This window comes from Lycorma delicatula, chromosome 1 (assembly GCF_047948215.1).
Source record: "Lycorma delicatula isolate Av1 chromosome 1, ASM4794821v1, whole genome shotgun sequence".
NCBI lineage: Eukaryota > Metazoa > Arthropoda > Insecta > Hemiptera > Fulgoridae > Lycorma > Lycorma delicatula.
The window spans coordinates 280,994,244-281,021,138 of NC_134455.1; the positions used below are offsets into that span (position 1 = coordinate 280,994,244).

The window sequence follows — 26,895 nt, forward strand, 5'->3', positions numbered from 1 at the left end:
CTAAATAAAAGTATGATAAATAAATAAAAGTAAGAGATAAAAATAAATAAAATTTATGTATCTGCATTATTTTTTTACTTTATTAACTTTAACATTAAATTAATAATTATAAATGTCTTAGTTCGATTAATTATGAAGCTTTTACAATATTTCACGCCACTCCTGTGAAGAGGCTGCAGCTCCCTAGGGCTGTGGTGCAGAGTTTGGGAATCGCTGATTTACTGTATTGTCTTATAAGTAAATTATCTTATAAGTAAATATCTTATAAGTAAATATTATGATTTTGTATAAAAAATAAAACTAGCAATTCTATCTGGTTATTATCATTATTTATTTCACAATTACTGCCAATGGCTTTATTTCTCCTTACTAAAGCTACTTCTAAAGATTTTTGTTAATTTTTTGTTGTCATACTTTTCTATTAATTTTATATTACTGAATTATCTTTTTCATGTTAACTAAATCTGAATACATATAAAATCAGTGTTATTTTACATGTACCCAAAATAGTACTTTTGAGTTAAAATTATTAAATTATTTGCAATTTTTTTAAGGCATGCAAGATTTAAGTTCGCTTATAACTGCTAATAATTCAAGTCATTATGATGTTCTATATTCCAACTCTATATTATGTTCAGAAGTTAATTGCAAAAGAAACTGTTTTTTTTCTTTTAAAGTTGATGCCAGTTAATTTCATCTCTGAATATTGAATATAATTTGTATAATTAACCACCAATTATAGAATGTTTAAAGTTATTTTTAGCAATCATATTAAGTTCTTATATTTCAGCTATTTTTTTTTTTTTTTTCAATAAAAAATAATACCAGAATAAGAAAATAAAATACAGAAAATTTAAATAAAAAAAATATATATAAAATTAATTAAAGTTAATTTTAGGTTGGTTTTCTTCTGTTTTTCAGTTTGAATAAGTATATTTCTATATCTGGTCCCACTAAAATAGTTACAATATATGATTATTTTTTATTTTGTTCCAACTTTTTTTTGTGTTCCTGTGCCAGTTACAATTATAAATTTTATTGCACTTTATTATTATTATTTTTTTTTTAGTTATCATTAATCTTATATTATTCATTCATCATTCCTTACACTTGGGATCAACAGTGTGAATGGTATGCTATTTACTGGAAGCTAGTATATTATTGATTATTAAATTTTTATTAAAGAGACCTGTTCTTTGTAAGAAAAGTATTGCAATAAAGGAGTGCCCATTGCCAGTCATACATTTTTATCAAGTGTGCTGGTGTTATGACAAATCAAAAGAACACCAAAGTTGTTTTTTACAATAGAACAATAATTTTTTATATGTGTATTTTAATCTTTTTAATGCACAATCAGCATAATTATACCAAAATTATTAGTGATTTTAAATGTATAAAACCCATTCAGTTTCCAGTGAATGCAATTTCATTCAGCATATGTTTTGTTTATATAAATAAATGTTAGTTTATAGCTGACATATATGTGCTTTCTTATTTCTTCTCCATTACTGAACATATTTATATATAATTATACATGAATAATATTGTATTATCAGTTTATTGGGAAGGTTAGAGAACTGACTGATCTTTCTTAAAAAAATGAATGTGTGGTGATCTAAATAACAATAATAATTATAAGTATAATCACTACATCAGCCATCAGAAGGCATATATCTATTAGTGATTATATGCATATGCAAGTCATTTGAGGTATTCCCTACTTCATATTAGTAACCTGAGTTCCTCATTTCCTTGCCCTAAAACATCATGATTATTATTTTGTTTGGTCTGTATTTCTGTTGTAAAGGAAAATTATTTATTTGCTAATTTATTATTAATTAATTGCATGAAACAGAGATAGAACCTCTGTATGTTCCTGTTGATTGATAAACCATAATACGTGTGTCCATTTCCTAAAAAATAGAAAATATGACTTTTCTGATTTATTTTTTGTCATTTTTAATAATAATGTAGTTTAAGGAATTAAGTTATATATTATAGGATATAATTTATGCTTTATATATTATTATTGATTAATTAATTTAGAATGTGATAACTTCTTTCCTTATTAAAGAAAGTATAATTAATATGTTTTAAGTTATTTTATTATTATTGTGGTTATTATTCTCATGTTATTTGTTGTATTCATAGAGATATTATAATCTAATTATTAAATTTCCCTTTGCCAGTTTAATGCTTTTTTCGAAATATTAAAATAATATGAAAAATGCATATCATAGTTGTAAAGCAATTTTGGAAAATAAAATGCTTAAAAATTAATATATTTGTGACATATTTATTTATTTATTTTTTATAACTAATCTTTCAAATCAAATTGATTTGATCATCTTCAGGTATTTCCAAGAATTTTTTATAAAAAAATCACAAAATAATTACTTTTCTTTCGTTCTTGAGGAAATATTTTTAAATGAATTTCGATCCATATGGACAACAACCAGAAGAAGAACAATAATTTATCCCAGTTTACGTCCTTTATTAAATCTTATGGTATGTGCCTTTCAAACAAAATCTGAATTTAGAATTCTTGTTGTACATAAAGCACAATGCCCTTTGTCTGTGGGCACAATCGATTAGTATATTTTTACTTACATTTGAATTACTCATTGTTAAAAATTTTATGTCTGAATCTGTGGCAATATTTCGTTGAAAATTGAATTAAATTCTGTCTGCGTGCTTTTGGTTCAGGCTTTTTTGTCTATAATATTTGTAAAGTGCAACTAATAAGTAATTTTTCAACCTTTATTTGATCGTCAGTTACACTATAACATGAGGTTATTCTAACTTTTATTTTGAAAAAAAGATTAAAACCGGATTATACAAATATGAAAAGCAATTGAAGTGTACTGATATGAGGTAAAGATGAATTTTAAATGTGAAAAAAGTTACAGGAGTTTCATTAATTTCAACCATAAAAATTCAAACTCATTTAAGCCTATGGATTATGAATTTGTTGTTTATACGTATTCATAGATTTAAAAAAATAATAATAATAATTTATATTTTCATTGCGAAAAAGTGAAATTTTGATTATATTTTAATGAAACAAGATCATATTTGTTTATCTTACTTAATTTACAAAAAAATGCATGTAAAAAATTGTAACCTTTTGTGGAAAACCAAATAAATTATCAAATTCAAGCTGATAGTAATGAAATAAAATTATTAAATATTACCACTAATCTCTTTCATTCAGATCTCAGGTCAGAAGATTTTAATGAATAAGATATAAAGAGTGGTTAAAAAATCTTACTTAATTTCAGTTTTGTATAAGGATGGAATTGTAAAGTTCATAAAAAAAGCTGTCCAGTGAAGCTGATCAGCATTAGGTCTATTCATGCATTCATGAAGTCTTCATTATCTTGGTATCAGCACCAACCTGAGTTATGGCTGATGCTAATACGTTTTTTTTAACTGGAAGGTCTTTTAGCAGCAGAGCTTTTTCAAGATTTGGTAGTAAATAATTAATAATTATTTCAAATAACTTTTTAGTTGTTAAAAAATAATTTTTTGTTCAATATTAATACATAGTATTTTAAACTTGTTTTACAAATTACAATATTATAATGCTTAATTATGTTAGTCAAATTATTTTAATAATTATGCGACAAAAATTGGATAGATTAAAAATGCAAACTAACATAGATCCCAGTTATTTCAAATTTATATATTAAATTATGTATCAGCGATTTCAAGTGCTTATCCAGTGCTTCTCTAATAATAATAGTAATATATATATGTTAATTTCTATAAATAATATTTGTATACATTAACTAACATGTATCATATTTATCAAATAACATGATTGTAATATTGAATATTGGATGTATCATAATACATCCAACAGTTTGACATGAAATAAAAATAATTCCCAGTAGGTGTTTTTTCTTTAGGTATATATTATTCCGAATAAATGGAAATAATTTCTAAATATGTTCAACTGGTGGGAATTAAAACAAAAAATCATGGAAACAGTTAATTTTTTAGTTACATAAAAAAATCTTGCCCTGATTTTTGCCCTAATAGTAAATGAGTCTATACTGGAATTCTTGATTCAGAAATTATGTATAGAAATTTGTAGTTTGAGATATTTTTCCCTACTAAATGTTAAAAAGATGGATTCAAGAACTATATATCTTCAGTAGTTTTATAGAAAACTAGCCAATCAAACCTCACTTTGCTCCCCCAACAGTCTAGCCAGGGGACTGTGCCCCCTGGACACTCGTCACATTCGTATCCTCATGTTTGTGAGAATATTAAGTATTTTACAAAAATATTCTAAGAAAAGAAATATGAATGCGTAGAGAATATTTTTCTGAACATTTTGGTGTTTTTATATTTAAAATAGGCTTAAGGAGTGAGTAGATATAGAATAGTTTTTAATAGAAATATAATCTTTAATGCTAGCCATATTGAAAACAGAGAGAGCTTTTTCATTAGTCTTGTGTGTGTTCATGTAAGGTTATGTTAGTTTCCAGTCCAACTGCTGCTATTGGCACTGAGTGGAGTGATGCACCGGCCGGATGCGTGCCAATGACTCTTTCCCGCTAAATAAAGAATCTTTTTTTTTACTGCTAAATATTAACTATTAATCCCTTCCTTTTATTAATAAAATTAACAAATGATAATAAATAAAAATACGTATATAAAAAATAAATAAAAATAATCAACGCTTAGAAATTAAATTAAATAATTTGTAAATAACTGACAAATTAATTCATTCTAGCAGTAGAGAGTCGGCTAAGACAGTTGCCATGTACAGCCGCTCGGTGCACCACCATTGGTACTCTGCGCCAATAGCAGCTAAAATAAAAATCTGATGTGGACACCGCATGACTTCCTTGTATGTCTACGCAATTACTTATACACATTTTTGCTCCACTTTATTAGAAAGTGAGATACGATCCTCCAATTCTTTAATAAATGTGGACAGTTACACAATTGCTAAAATATCAGATGTTTCACAGAATATATTACATATACACATATTTAATGCCTATTAAATTACATTTACACATTTTTAAGAGTATATAAAATTTTATTTTAATAACAGTTTTTTTTATTTTTTTTATTATTGAATTATGATCTATTGTAAAAAAAATTATAATTACAGGTTAATAACTATTAAATAATATATTTAAATTAAAAAAAGAAAAGTTAAAAAAAAACCATAGGAGATGAAGTCTGTTCCAATCGATCTGCCTTCCCTTTAAATTCCAAATATTTCATTAATTTAAATTTTAGTTTTAATTTTGACTGCAATCAAAAAGGGCTTTGCACAACTAGATGTTACAACAGTGCTAAATCCAAAATTTCAACATCCTACTGCTAATTGTTTTTGAGTTATCCGAGATACATACAGACATACATACGTACAGGGGTCATGCCGAAACTAGTCAAAATGGATTCAGGGCTGATCAAAATGGATATGTCCATTAAAATATGAAAACTGAAATGACCACAATTCCTTTTTTTACTTCGTACAAGGAAGTAAAAAAAGAAAAAAAGGAGATGAAATCTGAAGACTGAAATTTTTCACGATCACAATACCTCCTTTACTTCATACAGGGAAGTATTCCAGGTTTGCACAAATTTACTTTCTTTTATTTTTAATAAAAATTACTAAAACTTTGTTACAAATTTATTGAGACTTTAATTCTGGAAAAAAGTAATGTAAGTAAACCATTGAAAATAAATAAATTTTACTTATTTACATTAAAACAAACCAGAAGGTAGTATAAATATGTTACGATCTTAAATGAAACCAAAAATCTCCTTTATGTTGAAAAAAAAACACTGTAATAATAAAGGAACCAGAAAATGTGATTTAGCATATCCATTGTAATCTGAAATTTTACACTATATAGATTTCCCACCTCACAAATATATCACACAGTAAAGTGAGGCAGCAACTAAATAAAAATATTTTTACACTTACCACTAACAGAAATTCAAAATTTCTCAACAGAGATCTTGCATTTCAGTTAAAAATTCTGTAAGTGGCTTCAAGATGATTGTCACAATTAAGTTCTATTTTATTTATTGTTAAACAGTTTTTCCAAGAAATGGTAATGAAATTATCATATGTGGAGTTTTGAAAATTCACAAGTAATGGTAGAAATTAATTTCTGTAGTAATGAGTAATGTTTATTATTCATTATATGATAATGAGTTACATTACTTAACTTACAAACTCATCACTTTCATGGTAATGTTTGGTATGGAGTTGTTAATATTAAGATTATTGGAATATTAACTTATTTAAACAACTGGGTTGGGTTTGGCTGACCAGTTAATTTCTCCTAGTCACCTGATCTGATATCATTGGACAACCGCTACTTGTAAGGTCATATGACAACTTTTGTGTGCAAATAAAATGTTTTCCAAGAAAATAGTAATGAGAATTTGCAACACTATTGAACTTACATGAAACAATCCTGTTACAGTATGTAGAACCACCCTGAAGTTTTAGTTTGAACAAAGCATTGTTCGAACAGTAACAGAGGATATTCTTATGTAACCTAAATAAATAATAATTTATGTTAACTGCTGTAAGTTTGAAATATGTACTTTTATTTATTTTCATATATTGTTATGTGTTTACTTTGTTTATGTAATTTGTTTTGCCACATTTGGTCTGTTTTGTTTTGAAAGTCAAATTTCTTTAACTCTAACATTAATTTTCTCATTATTAAATTCTCAACAAATTTATTACATTTATGTAATTTTGTGAACTTTTATTTGTTTATTGGCCATTTAACAATGTGAATTTCTCCCAAAGCTAAAAGAACCATTTCATTTGTGAAGCTTTACTGCAATGTTCAATGAAACTAATGGAAATTTAGTTCTTAGACCCTTTTTTTAAACTTCTTCAGGGCAAAAAACAAATTAAACTTTAAACTTTGCTTCATAATTTGTTTCTCAGAATTACAGGAGAGTTTCACTTACTGTTGGAGCAGAAATCAGAGCAAATTTTTTACACTTAACATTTTAAAAACTAAGTGTTTCCAGGTCTGGTTTATATTCATATGATTTTTTTATTTTCACCAGTTGAATATGTTCTGAAATAATCTCCACTTCAAAAGAAAATCTGTATAAAGCAACTTAAATTTCTAACAATATCAATGCAAGATTGAACACAAACATTGTTCATGATTTTTACCATGCAATAAATATGATAACAAATATGGTATCGTATGAGAAATTATTTATTTTATCTTTAGTAATGAGTGATGGTTTATCTTAGGTGTTATATAATGCAAAGAAACGCCCAACTTTTTATTTTTGATACTTAATTATTGATATCTTTCATTAGAATACAATACTTACACATAATGTGGGCAAAATTACTGAAAAATATTCTTAACGTTCTTCATCTATATTCTTTCCCTGTGACCATTTAATATTATCCTAGGTTCTAGTTTATGGATCTACCTAGTTCGCCTTTTAACTAAGAGTTATACTTCTTTGTAAACTATATCCTACTTATCTTTTTCAGGTTATTCTTTACCTTATCTACCAGTTGTTTTCATTTTTTTCTAGGTCTTCTAATTACAACTGAATTAAAGACTTCTTTTGACACTCAGATTGCATGTTTGAAAGTGCCTAAACCAGCTTAGTCTACCCTTGTTAAATTACCTCTTGTAGTAGTTTAGAGTATATCTTAGGTCCCCTTCTACTCTCACCTTTTTTACTTGATCTGTTTGCATCTTTTCTACCATACGTTTTTAAAACTTCATTTCAGTTCCTGTTTTCACTTACTGTCTTCTAGTAGTCACTTGTGACTTTGATCCTTATGTTAGAATAGGAATATAACTCATGAGTATTTTTGTTTATACTTTCCTGACACTTCTTTATATCATACTAGCACTTAATTAAATCTTGTTATTTGCACACTATTATTAATTTCCTGATACATTCCTATCTGAAGATATTTCACACCTTGATTACCGATACCTTTTAACAGTTAACAGTGCTTCTCCTTGTATTTGCAGTTGACTGTTCAATTTCACACACTCCTTGTTACAAGATTTTGCTTTACTCTGAGTTTATTTACATTCCTCTATATTCTATTTTTCCCACCCAAATAGTAAAAGGATTTTGAAAACATCTTCCTTTTCTCTCAAAATAATGTCATCAGCAAATACTTACACTCTGCTGCTCCTCTTAGCTTTCTATCTTTTTCTTTTCTTCCTTATGGATCTCATTCATAACAATAATAAATGACAATGGTAAAAGTATACTCGAATGTGGCTGGTTTCCTGTACAAAACATTCAGCCTCTCCCACTGGGGTTCTCATATTTCTTAAAAATTCTAAATTTTAAAATTGAATCTTTCAAAAACAATTACAAAATAATGATAAAATGTTAAAATATTTCTCGTAACATTGAATAATAAATATTTTTATGTATTTTAACAGCTACTAAATTAATTTACTAATTTATTTGATCAAGAATATGATCCATATATGCAGTTTTCTGTACTCATATATTAGAATTTACACATAATCTGTCATAATTAAAAATCACTACAAAAATATTACTTACTTTTGAAATATTTCATAATATTTTATAAAAAGATTATACATTACAGATTTTTAACTAAATTGGGATAAAAATTATTGCTTATTTTATACATATCTAAGCTATACATATCTTTCATTTTGCATTCATAAAATGAAGTTTTTTTATATTTTAGCTACTACAATTAATGAGAGGTAATGTGCTATATTATTATCATTTATATAATAATATATTTTATTATTAGCTGTGTAGTAGTTGATGTGAAAAATTGTACCTGTATGTATTGAATTGTGAGTGTTGCTTTATCCTCCAACTGTCAATTCCTAAATAATATTTTAATTTTCAGTATTTATGCACTGCTTACATGTTTCTAATGATTCCAATTACAACAAACTTGGCAAAAACCTTTAGATTTTAAAGTTTCTTAAAAGAAACTCCTGAATTTAAAAAATTAAATGTTAGTTAATTTAAAATGAAGCCATAACTGCTGTTTTTGATACATTTTAGGGTAAATAGAGGCAATCAGTTGTAAAATTATAATTCTTTATATTGGCCAGTTATCTTTTTATTATAACCTGACCTTTTCAATTTTAATTTAAAGTTAATTTTTTTTAAAAAACTAACTCAGAAACACGACTTTTTCTATCTATATGATAAAAAATGAAGAATATTATTTATACTTTATATTGTGGAAAAACAGAATGATGGTTTTAACAGCATAATTACCTTTTTAACATAATTTTTAGCATAGTAACAAATCAAACTCAACCACGAAATCTATATTGTGAATATAATGATTAGTACTAGCCTGAGGTATATGTCAGACAAGCTAAGTGGAGTTGAGTTTGATAGCTTCCTAATAACAATTTGGATGTTTTTTATCATAAATTTTTAATGTTCAAGTAGAGTTTAAGAGGATATAAAATTTTGCACAAATTTTATAAAAAATATTAGTATTGGCAATCTCAGTCAGTCCTTGGTGAGAAAAGTTTCCAGTTGAACACAAATTTTTCAGTAGAATGTGAGGGTCAGAAATGGTTAAAACCAAATTGTAACACCTCACTAGGAAACCCTGCATAACTTTTCTCAAAGTAATAAAAATTCTATGAGATTTAAATTTGGCTATTCAAAAACTTTGAAAGGAATGGTAAGTTGGTTATAGGAATGTCAGGGATTCTGGCTGAAAATTAGAGGATCAGCTGCATTGCAATTTAATTTATACCTGATATCCACTTTGAGCTCTCTTTTCACCTCTCTAATTACAGTATGTGTTAGTTCAGAGTGACTGATAAAGTTCTGAATTTATAGTTATTATCGAGAAACAAAGCAATCATCATAATCTGTTTTTTAAAGTTCATTAATATTCCAGCTCAGTCACCAATTTGTACTACATATGCTATTGTGTTTTGTTGTACCATGGTACCATTGTATCATTACAAACATTTAGGTTTCACAAACCCAGTCGAGAAAATGTTAGCTATCATGTGCTATAAACTTAAGTTTACATATTTACATACATCTTAGGTTCATTTTCATGAATGATCACTGCAGTTAATATTTATTTTTTATTTATTATCTTTAGGAATGCAGTCTTATTGATTTTATATCAGATTCATATTAATTTAAATTTCTATACTGATTTCTTCAGCGAGTTGTCTTGGTTATCAAAACATCTTAGGGCAGTCACCCTTCCTTACAACAAAAAAGTTTGCCATTGTGTGAATGTGTCCTAATGAAGATAATGAATTCAAGTTCTGTGCTCTGGCTGGTCCCTCAATTTGGCTCTATCTTCATTTTGTAGATTAAATCATGCTAAAATATTGTACTTTACTACAGTTCAATGCATAAAACAGCAACAGCAAATGTATTATTGTTCTAGATAGTGTTTATATAGTTGATTGGGTATAGTTTAATATTATGATGTAAAAAAAACATCTAGTATAATTACTGAATTCACAAAGAATGAAAAATTTTTAAAACATTATTTCTTCATTCATTAATATTTTTTTAGCCAAGAATGGAACCTTAAAGAAATAGTTTATGTGTCTAGTTACACTAAAATAAAATTGTCTAATAGTAATTGTAAATATCTGTTGGCTAAAGGATTTATTTTATTATTGGGAATGAATCATAAAGTAATCAACAGTTCTTTTTTAGTTATGTTTAACTAAAAAATAAAATATTAACTACCTCTTGTTGAAAAGAACTTTTGTGTTCTTTATTAACAAAAAAAAAATTATTGCATTCTGTAAACAAAATATCTTTATAAATTAATAAAATCAAAAAAAAAAAAAAATTGTGGCTGAAAATTTAATAATTAATAAAAGTCATTAAAAGAAGTGGAGAAATTACAAAAATAAAATATTTCTTGAAACGATTGAACTTTTTCAATTTCCTGAAAAACTGTCATACAATAAACTACAAAATATCCTTGGACCAAGGATATTTAAAATCCTTGAATCAAAGGTAGTAAATATTTTCAAATTAACTCTAATATTTATAAGCTGTTGACCTTTTGACTTAGGTAGAGTTTGTGTCAATTTTATACTGAAAAAAAAAAAAAAAATCTACATTTCATAATGATATTTTCAAATATCATTAATTATGAATGATATTTGTAACGAGTTGGATAAGAATTATGAATGAAGAAAAGGTAGAGTTTATGAATTGTTTGTTGGAATGTGTGTTTAATAATATTTATGTTTTGAATAGAATTTCGGTTTGTGAAAATTTACTGATTGAAATCTGTAAATAAAGACTTATTTATGTGTTTTATTCAGTTTTAATAGTTTAACTGTTTGTAAAAAGTGTATTCCCGTCTTTGCTTGTAATTTTTTGTATATCTATGGTTTGTTTTATGAAATTATCTATAAGTAATATACATAATTCTGTGTATTTGGTGTAGCATTTGTGAAGTCAGTTTGGACTTAGAAAATTTGGGGAATTTTTTTTGGATTTTAGTTTCTTTACATTTGAATTTTTTTTTCTTTTTTACATTTTGGTTAAGGGATTGTAGTGTTGTTTTAGATTGATTAATATTTTTATGTTTGGAAGCAGTTTGTTTGAGTTTAGAGAAGTAGGAGTAGTATATGGAATAATAGGAAATATTATTTTTATCAGGTATTATTTTCTGGTAAGTAAGTTTTAGACATCCAGTACATTATTTGGCAGTTTGGTTTTAACCGTTATTTTGTACTATATATTTAAAAATATTTTAATCTAGTTGTTAGTATTCCCAATATTATAAATTATATTTTTTATTATGATTTGATGGGTTCATGGCTGTATTTACTAGGCAGTGGATCATGAGGTTGATGGTGACATGTGTTATATTTGGAATAGTTTGGTATATTATGTATTACAGAATCAGTTTTGGGTTGGTTTACTGCATATTTTGGATTTGTATGTTTAGTTTATTATACTCTTATGGAATTCTCAATAATGTTCAATTTTGATTGTTTTTCCTTCATATAGATTTAAGGTTTCATCCAGTTCTGTGATCATTAACTACTAATAAAGCCCAACAATATGCAGTGAAACTGTATCCAGTATTATTTAGTTTTAGTGATCTATGAAATGGTTTTTATTAGATGTGGTTTATTTGTTGGCCTTGTAATTTCTCGGCTATTCTCCCTAAACCATTCAGATTTTCCTGAACTATTAGATTATAACAGATGCACTTTGTGTTTTATTTATGTTTCTATGATGAAAAAGGAAATGAAGATAGTTTTCATTAATGTTTTTAAGAGTTTCTGTGTTAAATCTTTATTTTAATTTGTAATATGAAGCTGTTAGCTGGGTATTAGTACGACCAATGTATTCTTTTGTTCCAGTGATTGTTGTTGGATTTGAAATTTTGTTTTGCGTGATGCATGAAAATTTGACTTAAAATGAAACCTACTGGAAATATTAAAGGTCAATTCTATTCTAATATTGAGGCTGAAATAATTTTGCTATATTGTTTATTGGTTTAGATAAATAATTTTTGTTTAGTGTATTATTTTTATTAAGCTACTTGAAAATGTTTTTCTTGTTAGGAACATTTGAATGTACAATTACATCAATATATTACATTCTTAAAAATATTTACAAATTAAACCTTAGCACTTAAAAGTGTATGTGTGTATCACTTTGTATATATATATATATATATCTAATGTACTACTACTATACTATATATAATATACATCTATATTATATATATATATATATATATATATAGATATATAATATAGATGTGTTTCCATTTTAATCGTCACATTTTCTCGTAAACTACGCACAATACAAAAAAATTACCTAAACAAAATTAACTAAATTGGAGCGCTATACCTCATGGTGACCTTAGATAGTGTTATATGAGATACTGTTTTACGATTTACACGTTTTGGAAGGTCATGCAGTATTCCTGGAGTATTCATTCCAGGCGGTTTATCTCGCAAACTAGGGGAAAGAGCATAAAAATGACTTTGTACCATCGTATTAAGCTCCAAGGTCATATGTGTGAATATACAGGTGATTCAAAGAAACGGGAAATTTAAAAAATTAAAAAACGTTAATGAAAAATTGTTTTTAGAAAATGAATTTTATTTCATGTAATTGTACAAATGTTGCCATTTTAGGATACATACATTTTAGTTTATTTTTTAAAGATGACATCTTGCAGGTGACCTCCTCTTCTACGTAAATACTCACGAAGTCTCTTCGTTAAATTGTTCATATTTCGACGTAACATCTCAACTGGAATTTCCGCAATTGCTTCTCGGATTTTTGCCTTCAGTTCTTCCGTTGTAGCAGGTCTACTGTGGAACACTTTGCTTTTAAGGTGACCCCACAAAAAGTAATCGCAAGCTGAGAGATCAGGCGATCTGGGAGGCCATCTAATGCCACCATTTCGTGAAATGACACGTTGTCCAAACAATCGGCGTACAGCTCCCATCGATATTCGTGCAGTATGTGACGTTGCTCCGTCTTGTTGAAACCAGGCAGTGTTAAGAATTGGTGGAAATCTCTTTTGTTGTTCCACAACAAAGGTTTCAAGCACGGCTACGTAACGAGCCGACGTCACTGTAATCGCAAGACCGTTGTCATCCTCAAAAAAATAAGGACCTATAACACCGTAAGATGACATAGCACACCACACGGTCACTTTCTGGCTGTGCAACGGACGCTGGTGTAGCTGCGTAGGATTTTCTTGTGCCCAGTATCTGAAATTTTGCTTGTTAACAAATCCACTGAGGTGAAAATGCGCTTCTTCTGACATCCACAGTTCGTGAACAAACTCTTCATTTATCTTCTGAAGCATTACATTACAGAATTGTGCTCGCACAACTGCATCGTTCGGTTTCAGTTCCTGGACGATCTGCAACTTGTATGGATGGAATTGCAAGTCCTTCACTAACATTCTTCGAACACTTGAACTATGCAATTGTAAAGATGCTGAGAAACGACGGATTGACCTATGTGGACTTCGTGTGACAGCATCTTGTAAAGCTTGAACATTCTGTGGTGTACGGACGGTTCACTCTCGGCCTGGAGGTTTCTTTTTCATTGCCGAACCAGTTTCCTCAAAATTAGATATCCATGTTTTAATTGCATGTGCTGATGGAACACGGTCGTGCCGTCCCAGATTAAAATGACGGCGAAATTCTCTACGCGCTCTCCCCACACTGTCATTGTTTTTGTAAAACGCTTTGATAGCAAATGCACGTTGCGCACCACTCCAAGGATCCATGACAACTAAATGGAAGGTTAGGTTAGAGAGGCTGGCGCCACTTATCAAGTGGTACCAATCGCTCACGGCTACCAAGACAACTTTCAAAATTTCCCGTTTCTTTGAATCACTCTGTATATTCCAATGTAAAATTTTGAATTTCGTACTGTTTTTGTTGGTGGAGTCAAAAATAGGTCATTCCATTTGAAAAAAATCGTTTTAACCTTGAAATAGTGGTCGATTTCAAGTTCACCATGCGGTGTCCCCCTCCAATCTGAGTAACTTTTATTTAGGTCATTTTTTTGTATTGTGCGTAGTTTACGAGAAAATCGCCTGGAGCGATTAAAATGAAACTCCTGTACATATACGTCATTCAAAAGGAAAGGAAATTTATTATTTGTGAACTAATTCTAAAGCTTGAAATAAGAAAAAAGTTCTTCATACAAACACATGCTTTATTATCAAGTTACCGGCAACGAAAACTATCGCCCGGATTTCAGTTCCTCTAGTAAAATGAGGTTATAACGAAATTTTTAAGGCGTTATATAAGCGGTACAATTGATGGTTTCTTTTGTTTTTTGGCATGAAAAAACGAATAAAAACAGATCCCAGAATGTATCTCCCGTAGTTTTCACGATATCCAAAATAAAACAGATAAATTCGGTGACGAAAACATGTTTTGTTTTTTGCTTGAAGTGCAATAACTTTGTTGCATGACTAATAAGCGTAAATTCTGTTATGTGTTATAAATTCTATTATAAGCATATATTTTATTACTTTATTATCAAGCGTAATTCTATGTCAAGCAATATATATTAAATTCTATTACAGGGAATTTAATTCTAAAAAAAATGAAGTAACAAAACTTAACAGAAAATGTTATGAATTTGTAAAATTTATACTTTTTTTAACAATAAATTTAGACTATTGAAAAATTAAAATTCTTTTAATTTCATTTTTCTTTTTCTAATCACTCAGAGCGTATTAATTTACAATGTTCAAAAATTCCAACATTAACATCGATGCTCTTTTCAACTCGTTTCCTTTTCTGTAGCCAACCTAATGATATCTTCGCATTCCGTAATGACAACAACAACACTGAGAATGCGAGCGATCAGTTCATCATGTGTATCTAAGTTTGCTTGTATACGTCACAACTCATCCATTCCATAAACAGTAATCTAAGAGAGTAAGGTACAGGGATCTAGGTGACCAATTAACCTGCCCCTCTACGTCCAATCCATTTACCAGTAAATATTTCATCCAAAAATTGTCTTATTTCATTCGTTAAATGTGTTGGTGCTCCATCAAATATATAGTATATTTCAATTCGTTTCGCCAGTGAGAAATTTTCAAGCACTGTAAAAAATTCGTTGTTTAAAAATTCGAGATAGTTTTCCCGTGACACATCAATCATGCCACACTAAATGTTTCCCGAAAATCGTTGCTGGAAATTTGTTTCAACTGCTGCATGTAGGTTTTCTTCAGATCACCGATGTGAATTTCGTGCGTTATGTACGTTATTACAGGTAAAAGTGGCTTCGTCCGAAAATATGATTAGTATGAAGGGAATTATGTGGTAATTATTGTTAACCCATTAACAAAACTGCAGTCCTCTGGCATGTAACTAAGCTTTTCTTTCTTTTTTTCTTTTTCCTGCTTAGCCTCCGGTAACTACCGTTTAGATAATACTTCAGAGGATGAATGAGGATGATATGTATGAGTGTGAATGAAGTCTATAGTCTTGTACATTCTCAGTTCGACCATTCCTGAGATGTGTGGTTAATTGAAACCCAACCACCAAAGAACACCGGTATCCACGATCTAGTATTCAAGTCCGTGTAAAAATAGCTGGCTTTACTAGGACTTGAACGCTGGAACTCTCGACTTCCAAATCAGCTGATTTGGGAAGACGCGTTCACCATTAGACCAACCCGGTGGGTTGGCATGTAACTAAGCTGGATGTGTTAAACTTTCTAGACATCTAAGGACACAGTCTGTGAGCATGTAATGCCCTACTATTGTACATTGTGAATGTTGAGTCATATAGAAATTAATTGCGTTCTCGTTGTGGGACTAAGCTCTATTATCTGAAAAATGTTTCCCTTTCATCACCATGTACCGGTTAACGTTCAGAAGAAATATGAGGATAGTGTTGCAGTGTTGCCAACCTAATTTTCCAAGGGTCTATATGAATTGTACATAAAATTTATTTTACTTATAAATAAAATTATTATTTTTAATTTTTAAAAACTCATAACATTTTTCTGCTAAGATTTATTCTGTTTTGTTTTCAATAACAAAAGTTAACTTTTTTCCAGAATTAAATTCTCTACAATTCTTAATAATAAAATGTTCGCTTTTTTTTTGCTTGATATCGCCACATAAGCTTAAAACTTATGCGTGGGATATGGAAATGGCTTTGTAGGTAATGAAAAATAACATGCCTGACCGGGATTCGAACCCAGAATCTCCGAATGAAAGGCCAAGACGCTACTACTCGTGCCACGGAGACTGGAATTTAAGAAAGTTATTTTACTTTAAACCTAAAAAAAATTTGTTTTTGTCACCAAATTCTTCTGTTTTCCTTTGGATATCATAAAAACCACAAATACAGTTACAGTTTAACTAGAGATACAGTTCTGAGATCTGTGTTTTTTTTTCTATCTTTCAGGCCAAAAAACAAAAGAAACCATCAAATTTACCCCTTTTATGACGCCTTAAAAATTTCGCTATGAACTCATTTTACCGGGGAAACTGAAATTAGGATGAAAGTTTTCGCTACCAAGTAACTCGATAATAAAACATTTTTGGACATATTAACAGCGTGAGCGGATTAAGTGCGGTGTCATACACCACCGGCTTACGTGTCCCAACCGCTCCCTTTTTGTGTTATATTTACTAAAATGGGTAGAAGCAACCCGTCAACTACTAACAATATATATGACATCCATAAATTAAAATTTACCTTGTCGAGTGAGCAATTCGCTGCCAGCCCTAGGTCGCTAAATACCCGCAAGTACTTGTCCACCATATTAAAGCGCTTGGAGCCTTAATTGGCTGGTGGTCAGCCACGTTTCTCTAGGTTAGCTAACCACAGCAGTGCGTAGAAGTCTTTCCTGTAAGTAAACTACTGATGTCGGTTGAACAGAGCAACCGCATCAAGGAATTCCCGCACGGTCTGACAGTGCAGGTCTCGCCCTATTGACTCGCCGCTTGTGAGTGACCAATTTTCCCCTTGACTTCTAAGTTCCAGGGTAGCTCGGTCTCTGGCCCCCCAAGAGCAGGGCAGTCAAATATCAGGTGTCCATTTGACTGGACCTCTCCACAGACGCACAGCTCATCAGCTGCTAGGCGGAACCGAAACAGATATTGATTTAAATTAACATGGTTGGTGAGCATCTGGGCCCTTAAAAACGAATTCGAGGCGGTACGTCTCCCCAGATCCCGTATAAACATGTACAGAGATTTTCCGTTAGTCATGGTCTCCCATTCCAGCTGCCATGCATCCATCGCGAGGCTCTGCAGGCGGGAGATGGGCAACTGAACGAAATTTAGATCCGGTGCATTATCACCGTTTCGTTCCGGGATTGGCCTGGTCCGAAACCGCATCCCAAATACCTTGGGCCTTCCGGCCTCTTCGCAATCTCCACATGGCTGCCCGAACTTTCACCATCACTAAATCGATTAGGAAAGACTTCCCCAATTCGTTTGTAGCCTCGTAGAAGGTTGTTTTAAGAATACCAGTGCATACAATTAAGGCTCTGCACTGGGCACTCCTTAAATTTTGAAAAAGTTCTCGATTTCTTTCCAACCTATGCGCCAAAACGGACGCCGCGTAAGAGGTCATACTTTTGAAGACACCTCGGTACACCATGTACAAATGACGGCCTGACAGCCCGTAATCCTTTCGAGCAATCCTCCTAAGCTTGTGCATCACAGAGGCGGCGTTCGCCGCTACTTGCCTAATATGGTTGATGAACAGCAATTTCTCATCAAACAAAACACGTAGGTACTTATGAATTCGAACTCGACTGATTACACAACCTTTATACTTAATACGGGGGTTACGACTGTATGATAATTTGTCTGGACCCTTGAGAAGCATAAACTTTGTCTTTGGCACAGAAATCTTTAAATTTTGAATGTTCATCCAGTCCTCTGCGGTTGACAAAGCCGCTTGCATTCGGTCTTCTTACTGTGGCTGTGAGTTACCACGAACTAACAGGAGACAGTAATCGGTGAAATCCTGGGCTGTGACACCTTACGGGAATGTCAGTCATAAAAATCCCTCGAATACCAGGTTCCATAGCAAAGGACCGAGAACGGAGCCCCGCGGGCTTCTCCTGGTGATGGACGTCTCCACACCTAGGTGAGCATCCTTAAACAGAGTCGTGTGATCAGACAAGTAGTCACGAACTACGGACTACAGGGCTACGGAACATTGCGGCGTTCCAACTCATTGAGGACAGAACTCCAATGCAAGGAAGAAAATGTTGCCTTTATGTCAATAAAAATTGCCAAAACATATTTACAGTCGGCGCTTTCCACCTCGGCAAAAGTATTTAAGATGCAATCCTTGGTGTCAACCTTGTTTCATAAAGACATACTGGCCTCGATTTAGTAATGAGTTCATATCGAAGCGTTTCCAGAGCCGTTCCACAACCAGGCTCTCAAGCAACTTGCAGATTACCGGTAAGAGGCTGATGGGTCGATAATTGTTGACCTCACTCGGATCCTTTCCTGATTTTAAGAACGCCAAAGCCACCTTCCAACAAGTCGGAAAGCAACCCCAGCTTAGGCACCCGGAGAATAGCCTGCCAAGCGGCTCTCTTATGACAGGCGGTAGATGATAGAAGATATCCGGGTCAAATTGGTGAATCTCCGGTGCCTTTCTCAGTACCATTTGAGAAACGACTCGGTCTTTATCTACGGTTCCTCAGCCCCCTACGCCAGGGAATGGTATCTCACTCGCCCTAACGCCGACTTCTGCTTCACCCTCCAGAGCATCTGGAAACAGAGTATCCAGGAATGCCTGGTATGTCACCACAGATGTTAAAGTGTGGTCACGACCACCAAACCCGCATCGAACACTGAACAGCACGTGCAATGGCTTTGGACGGTAATATGACTTCGCGAGCTGCCAGGGGTTGGACTGCAACTCGCGCATGGAGTGTTGCCAAAACTTGAGTTTGGCTTCCTTGATGGCATGAACGTACTCATTACGGGCGCGCTGGTAGATCCGCAGATGATCTTTGCGCTCGTCATCAACGATTATCCCCGTCAGGGGGCGACGCTGTTTTCTCCTAGCGGACCTAACTCTTACGCGCAGCACACTAAGGACTACCACTTTTTCCCGGTTTCTGTCTGCGTTTAACAGACGGCTCCCCGGAAGTAGCGGTCATGACGACTCCAGGCACTCACCGATCAGCGGACTGGCCACTACTTAAGGGTCCGTCCATTGGCCGAGGCCACCGTATGACCGTACCGCAGCCAGTCTTGATGGCCCGGCCGAATTGTTCAGCTATCAATTCTATTTCCTCCTGAGCTACATGCACCATTCCAACTCCTGTAAGGCAGCCGCACATTCGCGCCCCAGCCTGTCCTTACCCAGGCCCCTTAGGTTATAGCGACCCGAATCTGGAGCTCTTGGACCGCCTAATTCAGCGATTTCATAGATTATAAGCCTATTATCACTAACACTGTCCTCGGGCCAGACAGTCCAGCTACTTGTAGACCTAAACAGATCGCCCGTCACCAAGGTGATGTCGATGTAACTTTCCCCCAGTTCGGAAGAGAAAATAGGCAGTTGTTCTTCGTCGTTAAGCAAGTAGAGGTTCCTGGCTTCAACGAACTGTTCGAGACCAGTGACTCTGGGATCAGTGACTGGTGAACCCCAAGCGGAAGGCTTGGTGTTAGCGTCCAGAGCACCCAGTACTCTGATGCCTGGGAGATCGTCCAAAATCTGCCCCAACTTCGCCAACAAGTCATCGATATTCCATCAAAGCTGGAAGTATCCCGACACCAGTACAACATCAAGCGCACCCTCGTGACTCGCGCGACAGTGAATTGCTCCTTAGAAAACTAAGCATCCAGAAGACATCCAACTAGACCGAGCCGACCACGATCGCTGAGAGCGGCCGTTCCCCACGAGAATGAATAATAATCCCTGGAAGCCGACCACCTTATTCCCGACCGTGTACGGCTAATGGACCAAGAGGACCTCGAGGTTATATTATTACACCTGTCTATGCCTAACGTGATCTATATTATAGCATATAAAAGAAAGTGATTGAAATATAAACAGGGATTTCATGCCTCTAATTTACTGATTACAAACTATGATTAACATGATAATATTCAAAACAGAGGAAGTTATATTTCGATTTTCCATCCTTACTCAATGAAAATGACCTTATCACCTAATTGAATTTCTTCAATAAATTAATTGTATGAACCAAATGTGTAATAGTCTAATGGCACTAAATCTGGTTTTCATTCCCCAGATCATATCATTCATTTTGGATTTTTTTTTATCAAAGAAATGTTAAGTGTCAGTTGCACATTCTACTTGAGTTCTAATAACAATTATTAGAAGTATTAAGACGAATCATTCTTCTATAGTTATAGATTTAAGACTTCACTTTATATTATAAAAATTTTTGCTTAGTATTTAGTAGCAAAACTTAAGATGGAAAAATTAGTTAGCACTGAGAAACTTGAGGTAGAAAAATACTTATAAGTTCAAGGAAAAGGTTGATGACATTTTTCCAAGTAAAATTCGTATATATTATCTCCTTTATGTCATTGTTTCATATTTGTTCACCTTGATCCTGGGATGAAATAGTATACCCATGTTTCATCACAATTTATTAGAGCATATAAACTCATACGTGTCTTTTACATACTGCACATAACTTCTTTTACAGCAATAAATGTTTCTTTATGTTAAGGATACAAAAGGGAAAACTCACCGACACTTGGTTTTAATGAATCTGAGATTTCTTATTGTTTGTAACTCCAACAGTTACTTAAGTTTTCCAGAGATTTGCAATTTTCTAATATTTGTTATTTATGAATTTCAGCTTCAGTTTATTATTTGTCTTCACTGACTGAGGTTCTTCTTCGATGAGCATGCAATTCATTTTCAACTCTATTCCAACTCTGTAGACTTGCATGATTCATACACTCTGGACTGATAGACACTAATTTCCAAACTGATTTTTAAGTTTTGTATTAACAGAAGTGGAGTCAGCCTTTCATTTGTCAAAAATTTAATAATAATTTTCTCCAGAATTCTATTGTGAACCTCCTGCTCAGGCTCCTGCACTACAACTGACAGGGAGGAAGCAAGAGTATTCAATACTACTGAAAAGTTCAGACATCCAAATTATTTTCCATTGAACCATATCTACCTTGAGTCATTGTAAGAGCAGAGCATGAAAATTCCTGTTTATTTCAATTTCCTGTAATTTCAATGTCCCTTATATGTTTACTAATGATTCAAATAAAGTATTTTTTTTATTAAAGTATTACATCATTTACTCAGTTTTAAATGTATCAGTGTTTCATCTTTAATGCATAATGTTGTTCAGTTGTGACTTGTTGAAATGTGGACAGTTTAGGGAAATATGTTATAATAATGCATTATAATTTTACAGTTCAAGAAGTAAAAAATTGTCATTAAAATGTTGTAACATACCAACTGTTATTTATATCCTGAGTGATATAATTCATATAATATTTCATAAGATCAGTAGTGTTTCTTTTTAGTAGAGGAATTTAGATTTAAAATTGATTTACTACTTTGCTGAACCTGTGAAGTAACTAAATGAGCTATCTTCGTTTTAACATTTTCAGTTACTAATGTTTTGATTCAGAGGGTTGTAGGTAAACATAATTGGCTAAATAATACGTTTTCATAACTTTTTTATTATATGACAGATTGAAAAACCTTAATCTATAAAGCATGATTAATATTTTTATTTTCAGAATCTTTTGTTTACCTCTTACTTTTAAAATTTATCATTTTACTTTAATTAATGATTTGTTACTTACATTAAAAGAACATAAAGAAAAAAAATAGATATTTATTTTCTTTTTTTAGAATTTCATTTATTTCTGTGAAAAGTGTTTTATTACTACAGCTACTTCAACTTTTATTTGACTCTGCCAATGGAGGGTTAATTGATTGGATTAATCATATCTCAGCAGAGTTTTGGCTTATTCATTTAAAAAAAAGTAGTTGGTCATTTTTACTTTCTTTCTACTTCAATATATGCATCACTGTAATTTGTAATGATACATTACACTTCAATGTAATACATTGCTGAAATGTAATGTATATTTATTATTTATCTCATCTCTTATGATAAGTACTGCTTAATTTTTATTAAATATATCTTAATAATCTTAAAACAACTTTTTTTTCTAATGATATGGAAATATTCTACTCTCAGAAGATCATTATACTTTCAGAAAGAGCTTCTGGATGATATTAAAGAAATCACAGTATTTTTAATAAAATTCATAATTTAACCTAACTGCTGACCTTTAATTTTAATAAAAATAAAAAAAAAAATGAAAGAAGGTGTATGTGAAGTGCAGTAGATTAGATATTCTACATCTGAACTACTTTATGAACTAATGAATAATACAAGTATGATTATGGATTGATTAAAGATCGAATCTGCATATTAGATTTGATCTAATAAGTTTACCAATATATATTTCAAATACATTTTATTATAAAATGATAAAAGCAGTTAATTTTTTTAAAATAAAAAAAAAATCACATTTACCTGTTTTTTTTTAGTAAAGTAAACAATTTCCTGTTTATTTCATGTTTTCATCACTTTATTATAGATCATCCCAGAATAGATTTTTATGTGTTACAGGAAGTATGTTTGGTAGAAGGTGTGTACGGGCCACCTACTCCATCTCACCATCGATGTACTCCATTTGATCAGTTAAGCAGTAGTAGTCGTTCCTCTACTCCATTTCAATATCCACCATGGAGTTTCCACACTGGTGATTCTCCAAATACTATATCTATTTTTGGGCTGTTACAACAACAAGGTCTTCTGCCTCCACATCTCATGCCGACAGCTAGTGAAGAAGGAGGAACAATTAGGTTCATATAGATTTAATAAATACTTATTAAATTTCTGAATAGAAAAATAGAAACATTTGATAGTTATATGCGTATTTTAATATAATCTTGAACATTTTTTGTTTGTTAGATCTATGAACTCTACATAATTACATTTTTAGGATGGTGTGAAGCTGGAAAATAGGTTAGAGTAGATTAAAATTTAAAGTACTTTTATTGAGTACTGTAATACTACAAAGAAATTAATACTAACAAAACAAAAGTGATCAAGAAATGCTGAATTAAATTTAAATTAATAATATTTTTTGTAGTAATAAATAGTTCTGTTTTACACAGTAACATATTCTAACTAGATTTTCCTTCAAATCTTTTACAATAAATTTGTATCAGAATTTTTTATTAACTTATTGACCGTAATGAACCAAACCTACATCAGAACAACTGTGTAAACATATTACCAATTATACTTGATAACAGGAAAACTGTTTGCTAGGAATAATAAAGATTAAATTTTGTTTCATGTACTGACAAAATTAGTGGTTGCATTTTTTTTCCAAAAGAAACCTCTTACCAAAAATCATGAAACCTTATCAATTGTGACAGAGCTGACGTATTTCTAAAAAAAAGTACAGCTATTCCATAGATGCTGCTAAGACAAATATATATCTGTGGAGTGGGTAGACTGAAATATGATTTTAAACAGGTAGCAGCCACATTTTATGTCTGCTGAGGCACTGACTAACTATTGCTTGATATGGCTTTAACTTTAGAAAGCTTTGTATACAGTCAACTTTTAGTAAAAGGTTGCTGAAAGCAATAACAAACTGTAACTATTGTGTTCGAGAAAATTTTTCCTTCATTCCTTTCTTGTGGTAAAACATATTAAGTCTTGTTTTAGGTAAAAAATTCTAGAAATAAATTAGTTTCCTTTCTGGACCTCTAGATGGAGGACTACTGGAGAGGAAATGGTAAGAAAATATAAGAATTGTGCCATTATTTGAACTAAAATATAGAATACCAGAACTTTAAACAAAAATATAAGATAATTTACAAAGGAAATTGATAATTTTAAGTTTAGAAAAATTAGAATGTAGTAAGAATTTAATGACTTAAAGTGAAAAACTGACCAGGACTGACTGTCATTTACCTAATTTTTATAATTTCATTAATTATTCCTATGTCTGTATTTCAATAATAATTCCTTTTGGAGTAGAAATGATTAAGAAGATTAAAAGTTTGATATTATAATCAGCATAATAAGAGAATTAAGCATAAATACAAAACACAAATTAGGAAAAAATAAATACATAAAATCTTCAGTGAAAGATAAAGAAATAGAATTTATAAATTACAAAATGCTAACACATTCTACGCAGAGGAGTTCATCTCAGTTTTCAAACCAAATGCCTTATTTTGGTGTTCTTTTCTTTATAAAAAAGAAACTACACTGTCTAAAACTCAATTATGTTGTATTGCATGTTTCTTTTTATGAAGAAAAGGATTCAGTGTACACTACACAGGAGTCCATCTGTGGGTTTCTATCAGCAAGAATATGTTGGATTATTAGTAAAACTGGCTCTTTCCTTAGCTGTCATTATGGGATTATGTCATCATTATTATGGTTATAATTATGATGAACTATTTTTTATAAATTATTACATAAATAAACTGAAGATGTAGATCTTTTCTTACAATGAAGTAATATGTTTATAACGATACAAATTATTTATATTTTGCACAAATACAAATTTTGGTATCTATTCGAAAACCATTCGAAAATAAATTATGTTGACTACTTATAGAATAAAAAATAAATGACCTGCTCCTAAAAAATGAACTCAAATTGGTAATATATTAAAGTAAGGAAAATGTTACAAATATTTAACATACGACTTTTTTTAAAGAGTAAGTGCCATCTTTTTAGATTATGACTTTTCTTTTAATTTTTTCTATTAAAATTAGTATAAAATTATTAATATAGTTTAAACATTAATAATTTTATATTTGTTTGTTATGTATTATGAAAAATGTACTCAAAACAAATTTTTCGTTACTTCAATAATTTTTCATGAAAAGTTAAAAAACAAATTATTAGTGATAATTTTCTAAATTCATAAAAAAAAATACATATATTTTTAGGGAGTTTAATTAAGAAGATATATTTTAATGGTATTTATTATTAATAATTAACAATTAGTAACTTCTAACAAAACTAGAAAGATATTACAAATTATTTTCAATACTAATGGCAACAACTTTAGTCATCAGCTGCTATAATGTGCTTGGTGAGCAAAATAAAATCAACTATTTGTAGATTCTGTGACCTTTGAATAAAATTAAAATTATTAAAGTCAAAATATTCCTTGTTCTATTCTTTATGGAATTTCAAAATTTAAAAAGAAAAATTGGAAATTGTCCTTCTTTTAAGTTACTAAAGGTTGTAACATTCTGAGGGTGTCTGGAAACCTAGTCAGTTTGCAATCACACATGTTTTCAAGTTTTCTGAGACCATATATACTTCATCAGAATGCAATGAGTGCTAAAAAATAACAATTGGTTTTGTTTTTAAAACTTTACTTTTTGTGTAAAAAAAAGTTAATTACAACTTGAAAGTTGAAAACTGAAACACATGAAATATGTTAGTAAACTTTAAGATCAGAAATTATTAACAATTGGAAATTGGAGAGCTATGACTCAGATAGGAAAAAAGGTTCAAGGAGGAGGCATTTTTAACTGTTGAAGACTAATTTTGGATGGAGTTAAAGAGGATCAAAACTATTCCAATAATATTTGTAGATATTAAAAGGTATTCAATGATATGGAGTTGAATAAAATTTCTTAAATTATAATTATTATAACTTATATATAGAGAGGAAAGAATTGATTATATATAAATTACTTAAAAATCAGCCATTTGTGATCTATATAGAAGATCAAGAAAGACAACAAGCATCATTATTGAAATGAGTAAAAAACAATACAAGTGTAGTCCCTATGCTGTGAAACTTCTAGTCTTGCCTCATACTCCTGTGAATATTGTTAAAACTCAAAATGGATTAGAAGAGTGTCAAAGTGTTGTGGGTAGATTGGCATGAAAAAAAAAATTAATTTGGAAGTATATAAAAACAGAACAAGATGTGATAAAAACTAATATAATACTAAGTTAAATATTTAGATAATGTATCAAGTATTATGTTTAAGTATTAAAAAGCTGATGTGGACATCACTTGACTTGTACGCCTATTAAATTATATATACAAATTTTTTGCTGCAGTCCATTTAAACTTATTTCATCTGAAAGTGAGATACGATCCTCCAATTCTTTAATAAAGTGGATAGTTACACAATTGCTGAAATATTAGTTTTTATTAGCATCAAATATTTATGCGATTATTATTAATTCTTCAATTTTACATGAAATATTAGGCTAGAGTAAAAGTCCCTTTATTACTCATATTATTAGATCAGTATTATTCGTATCTTCGTGAGTTGCTGATTAACTAAAGTTTCAGATTTCTGGTATGTCGTATAA

The 26,895-nt window shown here is 30.8% G+C and overlaps 1 protein-coding gene across 9 annotated transcripts in view; it reads left to right on the forward strand.

The window, feature by feature from the left end:
- LOC142332173 (uncharacterized) overlaps positions 1-26,895 on the forward strand; it is a 231,092-nt gene that overhangs the window by 194,303 nt on the left and 9,894 nt on the right. For all 9 annotated transcript variants that reach the window (XM_075378478.1, XM_075378455.1, XM_075378465.1 and 6 more), the window contains one exon: positions 23,149-23,384. In XM_075378478.1, coding sequence (XP_075234593.1) covers positions 23,149-23,384 — 236 coding nt within the window. The remainder of the gene's footprint in view (positions 1-23,148; positions 23,385-26,895) is intronic.